At 37.5% G+C, this 10,586-nt stretch overlaps 1 protein-coding gene across 1 annotated transcript in view; it reads left to right on the plus strand.

The window, feature by feature from the left end:
* Nucleotides 1-4,210: 4,210 nt before the first annotated feature.
* Nucleotides 4,211-10,586, plus strand: part of PANK3 (pantothenate kinase 3) — a 6,940-nt gene continuing 564 nt past the window's right edge. The window contains exons 1-5 of the mRNA XM_010001943.1: nt 4,211-4,555; nt 6,082-6,335; nt 6,970-7,146; nt 7,984-8,107; nt 9,431-9,556. Coding sequence (XP_010000245.1) covers nt 4,220-4,555; nt 6,082-6,335; nt 6,970-7,146; nt 7,984-8,107; nt 9,431-9,556 — 1,017 coding nt within the window. The 5' untranslated portion in view covers nt 4,211-4,219. The remainder of the gene's footprint in view (nt 4,556-6,081; nt 6,336-6,969; nt 7,147-7,983; nt 8,108-9,430; nt 9,557-10,586) is intronic.

Consider the following 10,586-nt stretch of genomic DNA (forward strand, 5'->3'; position numbering starts at 1 on the left):
GCATTTGCACCCGAAGTGCAACAGTCCTACATAAGCTTTCTTAGAAAGAGGACACAAAATCTGGTGCCCTGGTCTCTGATAGCTGTGGGTTATTTCTTTTAAACAATGCAGAGCTCCCTGCTTGAATGAGGAGGTAGCTGCTCTTCTTTCAAGGTTAGTTCACCTTACTTTAGTGCAGGCTTGATCCAGACTGTTATTGTATCTTACAATGAGAAGGAAGTATTTTAAAGGTGTTTGTGTTTCAAATGTGTCATTACATTCACAGGAAGGAGTTTAACAGCAATGTGTTTTGCAGTCTTTAAAAGCTGAGTACAAATAGAGCATTAAACTGAAGAGTCTTGGCTGAAAAAGAGGGGGGTAGTTAAGTCTCTGAGTGTGTACTTCCTGTGGCTTTGGATCCAAAACGGGTGTGCAAAGTCAAAATACCAGTATGTGGTCTGGGTGGAGAACTTCCAAGGTCCTCTGCTCTGCTCAACCAGAACCCATAGAAGAAGAAAATACTTCAACCTTTGTGCTTGTATTGGCATGAGAGACTTTTAACTGTAATTATTTCCTTTTGGCATGTAAAGACCTTATATGATAAGATATAATAGCCTTAAGATTGCTGCCAGAAACTAGGCATACCAAGAACTTGGGAAGTGCAGACACAGGAGAATGAGGCCTCCCTATGTAGCTCTAAATAATAATTTTAAAAACAACCAACAGCCATTAGCATGGGTTTTCTTACTAGGCAGAACTGCTACATCACCACTTGAGCAGAGCACTATGTGACAGCACTGTTCCATGTGGAAAGGGCTTTTCTACATTGCAGGGAGCAGTTGTAGGGAATTATCTAGAACACCTTTAGTGTTTTAATTCTCTGCAGGCTGCCTCTCAGACCTCTATTCACAGCATGTACAGAACAATCTGTTGCTTTATACCAAAGGTTCCTAGTTGTTGTGTAGGGACCACAGTGGCTCCTGGAAGAGAAGGGGAGTGAAAGAGATTGGGAATTAATGAGGTTGAATATTGTGATACTCTACTTGCTGCCCTGTTGGAGACAGTTCAGTTTGGTGTGAAGTTAAACCATCACATTAAACCATATGGGTTTTGACTTCCCAGTTTGTGTTCTACTTTGCTTATTTGTCTCTTCTCAGTTAGTAAAAATACATACTTTATGTATTCTTAAACAGAGACAGGTCTGACTTCCTAAAAGAAGAATGCATGTTTTTGAAGCAGTTTCATGTAGTCTGTCCAAGGCAATTTGGCATGTTGAGTAAAAAGCTCAATTCCCACCTTTCCTTTGTCAAATGGCTGCTGACCTCTGCAGAGAGGAGCTGAACTTTGAAAAGGCAGGGCACTGAATTTGTTCTGAGTACAGCAATTAAATTCTTACCAAGGAATACTTCTGAGCTCTGCATCAAGTTTCTGTAGAGTCTTCCTAAGAATAGGAACAGATACAAAGAGGAAGAGCTGAGAAAGGGTTTTTTTATTAATCAAACCCCCATAGAGCTGCAGGAAAAAAAGTTTTTTTCCTGCAGGTGCATTGACTCTCCTTACGAATTGAAGCTGTAGAACGATTGCTACAGTTGTGCAAGTCCTGAAACCTGCTGCCTGCACAGATACAAGCTGGAAGTGAAGGTGGTGCAATTGGTTTTGGCCTCTTCTGCACACATTTCTGTAACTGTGACTACCCTAAGGCTCAAGGGAAAGGAAGAGAGTTTACAAGGTTTCCATGTTGTGTCCACATGCAATTACATTCTAGCTCTGTAGAATCAGTGTATTTTGTAATACTTAAAGGTATCTCAAGCATGGATAAATGTTGTATCCTCGCAGTCCCAAAATGGCAGCTGCAGTTCAACAGAGCACTTGCGATCTATTTGTATGTGTGTCCTCTTCTAGGTTTGGAAAACAAAATGGCTTTAATTTTCATGGCTAGACCTGTGAATAAATGAATCAAGAATAGCTTACATACACAAGAATCCTTGTGCAATGTCTTCTTCTGGTTTGCTGATACAAGGAGTAAGTTAGCAGTATGTGGGCCAGTTGCTTGTTGAAACTCCTCTACCTTGTAAATGAAACTTGAGCAATGTACTTACCAACCTGATCTTGACAAATTTTCAGTAGAAAAATGTGAAACGTTTGGGGTTTGTTGCAGAGGTGAAAAGTGACCTATTTCTTAAGTCTCAAAGTCCTTAAATTGCTGTTAGGATCACTCAGTTAACCCAGAAATTTGCTATTGTACAGCATAAAATATGTTCTCATTTTAACTACAGAATAAACTTCCTCAGAGTTAAACTTTTCTTTTTTGTTTAAAAGGTAAAGTTTCTCCCTCTTATTGTGGGATCCTAAATGCTGGTTATTCACTAGGCCTACTGAGCAGGAACAGTCACAAGTGTTCTAGGTATAACTTGGCTTGCTGTGTCCTAGTTAGATTCTGAAGGAGTTGGATTGACTTCTACAGACACATTCTGATCTGCTGGGTGAATCAACTTCCCTTCTTTGGTTTTGGCCTTGTGACATTGTTTATGATGAGGCTGAACAACTTAATAACCCATTAGCTAATTGTGGTCAAACAATAAGGTGATAGATCTTTTTATGTCCAGACTCTCAGCACAAAGAAGTTAGGTATAGTTGTAAAGTCAATTCATATGTGACTTTTGGCATAGTTTTATGCTTAGATCTCAACTTTATACAACCGGATTTATAGAGCTTTTTTTCCCTCTTTGAGATAGATTTATTCTTGTATTTATCCTTATATTTAAATGTTGGTTTTCAAGATGAGTAGAGTTACTGACTCAATCATTTTTGTTAATATCTGGCTATACTCCCTGGATACCCATTTCTGAACATTCAGGCAACTTTCAAGTTGTTTGGTTTTTGTTGGGTTTTTTTTGTTTGTTTTTATTTTTACTCCTGTTACAAATGAACTGGCACACAGCCAGCCTTGACTAAATACATGAAAATATTTTCGTTGGCCACCCTTCTCAAGGATAGATCCCACTGGTAATGTAAATCAACCTAATTACATCTTAATCATTATGAACATGTTAACATCTTCTGGTTTTAATTTCTGAGTTTCATGCTTCTATAATATATTAATTGCATTTGAAGAAATAAACTGAACTCTACAGAATGTTTAGGAAAGGAAAAAAATCCCTGCAAAGCAAAAGCAAACAACCCAGCAAGTTACAGTGTCAATTAGGAGGTAAAAGTACAAGCTTTCCAACTAGATGTTCAGGATCTTTTTTAAACTTACAATTTAAGTTTTAAACACTGTTTCTAGGGGATGATATTGGGGAAACTCCCAGATGAAGATTATGTCTTTGTTGTAGGGTTGCTGAGTATCTCTTTCATCGTGAGTAGGACTATATATTGATACAGGCCTATTCAAATGATGATACATGACATAAAACATAGAATTCCTGTTAGGAATTGCAGTCATCCCACAGCAGTTACAAAGCCAAAATATTCATGGTTTAGAATTGGATTTTTGTAGTACAGAAGTTCCTCTTACTATCCAAGATAAAAAGAGAGAAAAATGGAACCTAGATTCAGTAATACTACTTTTCTGTCTTACATGTACTTCTAGGTAGTGCTTTTTTGCTAACTTTGTAACCTCAAGGGGCTCCTCTCCTCAAGGAACACCTCTCTTTAGCTCCATAAATTGGGCATTGTGACTGTGTCAATTTTTAATACACATACAAATAAATTAATGCTTCCCTGCAAACAAAGCATGTTACATGAGCAACAGATAACTTGGAGGAGAAACACCTATCCTGCTGCTGTCGTCAGCTCTGGAGTTTGATCTGCTTTCTCACAAGTGTGCGTTGCAGTTTTTGTGCTAAGCTATGGCAAAGCTAGTATTTTAGGAGTGAAGGTTATTTAAATCATGTGTTTTAAAAAAAAAAAAAAAGTGGTTGAATTCTGTTTGAGTTAGTATAAAAGGTGTGGTGTGGTTTGGAGAGTTTTCAGTTAGGCGTGGTGAGTGCATGTGACAGCATTTAAATGTGTAAATAGAGTTGCTCATTATTCCATTTTTACCTGCAGCCGGAAGGATAGTGAAGGTCACATAATGGAAATTAGTTTTAAATCTTTGTTCCTGTGAGGGTTTTCGTTAATGTCTGTCTCGTTAAAAATTCTAACATTTGCTTAGTCTTAAATTGCATCTATTGCTTTTGCTCTGTAACAAAGCTAATCAATCAATTCTTTTATCTTCACAGCTTTTCCATGGTTTGGCATGGACATTGGGGGAACTTTGGTGAAACTTGCATATTTTGAACCTATTGATATCACTGCGGAGGAGGAGCAGGAGGAAGTTGAAAGTTTGAAGAGCATCCGCAAATACCTGACTTCTAATGTAGCCTATGGATCCACTGGCATTCGAGATGTCCACCTTGAGCTGAAAGACTTAACGCTTTTTGCTCGAAGAGGAAACCTGCACTTTATTCGATTCCCAACTCATGATTTGCCTACTTTTATCCAAATGGGAAGAAATAAAAACTTCTCAACACTACACACGGTGCTCTGTGCCACTGGTGGTGGCGCTTACAAGTTTGAAGAAGACTTTCGCACAGTAGGTAGCCTGTCTGTCCTCATACTGAACCCGGTGCCAGAAGCCTTGCTGATGCTGGGTTAAAGTTAGCAGTACTTTGAAAAACTATGGAATGCTCAAAGATTATGAATTATTCCTTTATTTTTCACTCTTAATTATGATAATCTAGAAATCTGCTTTTTGACATCATAATAAATATGACCAAATGGTTGCAGCTCATTAGCAACTTCCATTAATGCAGTGAAATGTGAGACATCCTTGAGAAGTTAACCATTTTCTAATCTCACTTGTCTAATGGGAAATGTAGTTAAACTGTTGAGGTGCTTGAGTCACTTTGAATTTTCTTTCCTAAACAGCCTTTGATGATAGGCTTTCAGTGTTTGTGGGTCTTAATCTTAATTCATCTTAATTAATTTAGTCTAGTGCATTGTTTAGAAATCCGTGACAATGCATATGTCTAAGTCATAGAATGCCAGGTTGGAAGAAACCTCAAGGATCATCTGGTCCAACCTTTCTAGGTACTACTATAGTTCATATGAGATGGCTCAGCACTCTGTCAAGCTGAGACTTAAAACTGTCCAATGTGGGGGAATCTACCGCTTGGGAGACTGGCAGTGCTGTGATCTGGTTCTGATGTCAGTCAGTAGGGCGCAATCACATCTGACTGCTCAACTTTGTAACCCATCTGTAGGCTGCTTTCTGCATGTGAGCTTACCTGGTTCACAAATAGACTTTATGGGTATTTTCTTTTGGATTAGATCCTAATTGGACTCTGTAATTGTTGGAACTCCCTGCTGTGGTAACAGAGACAGCATGAAAGCCCAGAGTTAAATTGGATTAATCATGGTGTGAAATTACAGGCTTCTGGAATCCACAGCACCTCTTAAATTCTTTCTGCTTTATGAGAGAACAGCAGCTCAAATGTGATGTGCAAAACTGAGGAAGAACTGTGACAAACCTGAAGTCCTATAGAATTTCTGACCTGGGGTTTTCTTAGTATTGGAGTATTAATGAATTTGTAAGGGTAGTTAGTACAATGTCATCAAGGTTTTTATCTTAGGTTTTTATCTGCTGACATCTTAGAAATTACTGACTTCTAAGGTGGGGGATGAAACCCACAAACCTTGAAAAGACGTGCAGATATGTGAGCTTCACTGAGACAAACTTGATGGGGCCTCTAGGGTATTTGGCCACCCTTTTTTTTTTTTTTAATTTAGATTGATGAAAAATATTGCTCAATTTTCAGTGGATTAATGTCTGAGTATCTCTGAAGTTATATTTGGGCTTGCCAAAGCAGATATTTATACTGTTTGCCCTTGATTCAAGCCTGATAATCTAGCTTGATAGTCAGAGTAATTTGCTAGTTGATACATTCAGAATTTACCTCTGAATTCTTTGCTGGTGTTATAGAGGAACTGAAGTTCCTGAATTAGCTGCCTGAGATGGCTTCTTAAAGTTAGGCAACACAAATACATTTGTAAATTTGTAGCATGTTTAAGCAATGTCAGAACATGTTGACACTGTCTTTTTTTCTTTTTTTAACACAGATTGGAAACCTCCAGCTGCACAAACTGGATGAGCTTGACTGCCTTGTCAAAGGCTTATTGTATATAGACTCTGTCAGCTTCAATGGCCAGGCAGAGTGCTATTATTTTGAAAATGCCTCAGATCCTGAGAGATGCCAAAAGATGCCTTTTAACCTGGATGATCCATACCCACTGCTGGTTGTGAACATTGGTTCAGGAGTCAGTATTTTATCAGTTCATTCCAAAGATAACTATAAAAGAGTAACTGGAACAAGGTAATTTAAAAACCTACGTTGGAGTTGCTATTTTATGGAACAATGAGCCCCCTGTTTTCAAAGTGCTTCCTCTCCCTGACTCCTCCCCCTTATCTCTTCCCTCACCCTGTAGTAGGGAAAAATATTTTATCTCTCATTTACTGCTGTATTCATTGAAGCACACCCCCATTGTGGTGTTAGGAAGGAGATTTAGCCAGTATCTTCTTTATCAATCAATGAGAGCTAGAAGTGCTCCATAGTGAGAGTTCTATAGCTCTTGTTTTGGTGTCCAGTGAACCTGTGTTTTATTTCCTTCATAAAAATAAATACATCCACATGTTTTACAGAAAATTATTGAGGATTAGAATCAGTAGTATGATATGGGTATTTAGGGAGCTTTAGTCTCTAATGAAGTCTTCCAGCTTACATTTTGAGAGCTGATAACTATTTGTTAGCTCTTCCTGTACGGTTAGCTTCTTCTAAGTGACTTACATAAATGTTAGCATGATTGACAGCTCTTTGTGTAGTGAACCTTGAGCAAGAAAGCAGACAGTGTGATGTTTAAGATAGAAGGCTTTGTTAATTTTGTTTGTCAGACATAAGAGTCTTTGATGTGAGAAAATACTATTTAAAAGCAACTAGTTTTCTTTCTTAGTCTAGGTGGAGGGACCTTTCTTGGTTTATGCAGTTTGTTGACGGGCTGTGAAAGTTTTGAAGAAGCTCTGGAGATGGCATCCAAAGGAGACAGCACACATGCTGACAAGTTGGTTCGTGATATTTATGGAGGAGACTATGAAAGATTTGGTTTGCCAGGATGGGCTGTAGCATCCAGGTAAGCAAGACATCTTTTTATTATTTTTTATGACAGCTTGAGAGGCTTCAAAAGCAAGATTTAAACTATTACAGAGAAAACTGCTTTTTGCAAACTTTTATTGTAGTCAAGTTATGTTTTCATCCTGAAGTATTTTTCTGAAAATGCCCTTTTTCTGAAAACTTAAGACCACATGAACCTGCAGGTGCCTGCTAGCTAGGTATTGAAGAAACCTTAGATATGACAGAGTTCTTAATGCTAAAATATCATGTATAGCTATGGATTCTTGTCTTTTTTTTTCTTTTCTATAATTCATAAGAAATTAACAGAAATGTCCTTCTAATCTAGAACTCCTCATTTATATAAATTAAGTAAGTCTGTTGGCCATTTATTGGCTGTTGCAGAAGATTGTGTTCCTTCATAAAACCATCCAGCTATCCGTATTCCTTCTTTGAGAACAGAAATCATATAGAGATTGTGAGTGAGGAAGCAAGCAGGAGGAGTTGAAGAATTCACCAGTCTGACTTAGACATTGACTTAATTTACATTGACTAGGTTTGCAGAATAGTCTTGCCTAAGAATAAAACTACTTTTTGCTGTAGGTGCTTCTTTATAGAAGTCCACAATCTAGGCAAAAATACTACGAGATCGTGATTGTGACAAGACTGACTGTTTCCTGTGAAGGAATAAAATACATATGTTTTAGTGTCAGTTGTCAAATGGCTGTACTTAATACAGACTTAATAAGAACAAGCATGAGGCTTAAGTTCTGTTACAGCATTAAAATTACAACATGAAATTACTTCAAATGCACGTGCATCACTTTGTACTGAATGGATTTTTTTTTTCCTGTTACAGTTTTGGGAATATGATCTACAAAGAGAAGCGAGAGTCTGTTAGTAAAGAGGATCTTGCAAGAGCCATATTGGTCACCATCACCAACAACATTGGGTCTATTGCCCGGATGTGTGCAGTAAATGAGGTAAAATCTATGGAGGTGGTAGCATCAGAATAACAACCTTGTTAGCTGCAGTAACGCTTCTTTTGCTTAGGAGCCAGACTAAGATGCTTTTCTGCTTTGAATATCGCAGGTTCTACCTCCATTTTCTTCTTTCTCTCATGTCTGTCTTGGAGAAGAAAGTCAGTTTTGTGGATGTTGAGTTACCTTTAGCTTTTATGCTTTTAGACAAAGCTCAGGAATAAAAGGGTTAAGATCAGGGTGAAGTTAAAAGTGTATACTAATAGTCTGAGTCTAAGGCAAATGTATGCTATTTATATTTATGGGTGGGGTAAAGGAGTACAAATCAGAACTCAAAGAGCACAAATGAGGGTTTTTTTCCTAAGGTTTTTGTGGGTTTTTTTTGTCTAATTTCAAGCCTGTTATAGAACTACAAATCTTAAATGGCTGATAGTGATCTGCAAACTAATATCTCTGATATATATAAAGATAAAATTGATTTAATTCTTTCAACATCCTGCTGTAGAACAGAATTATGTTTGTGTTTTAACTGTTAATTTTATTTTATCTTCACTGAAATAATCAAGATGGTGAAAAATGGTTGCATGTTAGTAATTTGAACTGTCATACTTGTTTTTGTAGCAACCTGCCTACAAGTATTAATCTAACATAACTAAGTGCTTATTTAAGCACTAAGTTAAGCACTGACACAATTAAATTTTCTTTAGTTCTTGCTCTCATATCATTAAGCTAGTGTTTAATGTTGCTTCCACTTAATGTTGAATGTATTTCAGTGAATGGAGAAGATTGAACAGTTTTCACTTTTTTACATTTTACTTTATTAAAATTCACAGCTCACTTCTGATGTTTAAGTCTTAGTCTAATTTTAAACTGAGGTATATTGAGGTCTGAAGATGAAAGGAACATTTGCTATGTCTTACTGTCTTCGGCTTCTTTACAGTGCTGCCTTGTTGCATATGGATCAAGCAGCATTGTACAGGGCTATGAAGGCATTGAGTCTTCTCTTCCAAGTAGAAGTATTTTTCATTTAATTTCACTTTTAGCTGGACTGTTTCTTTGGCTTAATTACTGGAAATGTTCACTTAATTTGAAACACAAGTTCTACTTTCCTGTAAATTAAGGTCTTTAATTCTTGAGAGTTGCATGGCTTTTCCTTTTCCCCAAGTATGCTGTTTTAAATTTTGGGACCATGTTTTAATTGTGGTTTTAATTGTTTAGTTATTTTTTTTCTTGCTCCAAACAGTCTGTTCTTTCATAGCTTAATTTTTCAAAGCTATGTTGCAGACTGAAAAGACTTAATCCTTTGCTTTTTTCTCTTCTTTTTAGAAAATAAACAGAGTTGTGTTTGTTGGCAATTTTTTACGTGTGAATACTTTGTCAATGAAGCTTCTTGCATATGCACTGGATTACTGGTCAAAAGGCCAGCTGAAGGCCTTGTTCCTAGAACATGAGGTATGCTGTGGTTCATTATCTGTATGTAGGGTTTTACCATAAACCAAAAATGCATGCCTTGACTAGCTCTCAGACACGTGGTAACCTGAGACACCAAGTACTCACAGACACTGCAAAGAGGAGGAGGTTGCTCTGGCTATGTCGGTTCTCTAGGGACTGCTCACTCTGCCACTGAAGTGCTTCAGTCACTTGGGTTTATCTCAGTTCACACCATCGATTTCTGGAGAGGGCCAAGACATGTTAAGATCTGTACTAAGTTTCATCAGTCTTTGCTTGGTTTTGCAACAATAGCAAGTATTGTATTTCAGAGATTAGAGAGATCTAAAGCATGGGCCTTTGAAACACTTAATTGTTCTCATCTGAGCTTGGGCAACATCCTGAAAGACGAGACTGCTTTCAACAAGGACAGCTTTCCTGCCACCACAGATCAACCTAAAAGTTGCTGTAGTGATTTTATGCTCTGAGACTAACTTGCTTCTGCAATCTAGATCAGTATGTAATGCTGAGAGAGTTCACCTGTTTTGATTAAAGTGTAGGCAACAGGTGCAGTAGTTGGGAGACTCATAGCTCCTTGGCAGTTGGCTGGCAATTTTTGGCCTCAGTTCATTGGTCTGCAAATCTTACAGCTTTATGTCTATTCACCTTCAGTTGATTCTCACAACTTTTTTCCTTTCTTGCTCAGCCTGAGACTGCCAGTTGTCTGTCTTGGTGCTAGAACAACAGAATGATTCCTTGTTAACTCTATCCCCAATCAGATTTTTCTTGAATAAATTTTAAATTCTTTCACTTGGTCAAGTGTAGACTGTATAAACACTTCTATATTTCATAGTTATAGGGAGGGGAACATCTTATTTCCCCAAAGGGGAAAAGTAATCCAGCAGGAGAATGTGGAGTTTTTTATGCAGGCAAGTATACAGAACAAAAAATGGTGTTCAAGCTCTGTCATAATTCTTTAAAAAGTGTGAGATTAAATTAATTTAAGGATTTTTTTACTTGAACCTTAGGAATAGTGTTGTTGTGGATGTTGAAG

This window comes from Chaetura pelagica, unplaced genomic scaffold (genome assembly GCF_000747805.2).
Source record: "Chaetura pelagica isolate M959 unplaced genomic scaffold, ChaPel_1.0 scaffold356, whole genome shotgun sequence".
Classification (NCBI taxonomy): domain Eukaryota; kingdom Metazoa; phylum Chordata; class Aves; order Apodiformes; family Apodidae; genus Chaetura; species Chaetura pelagica.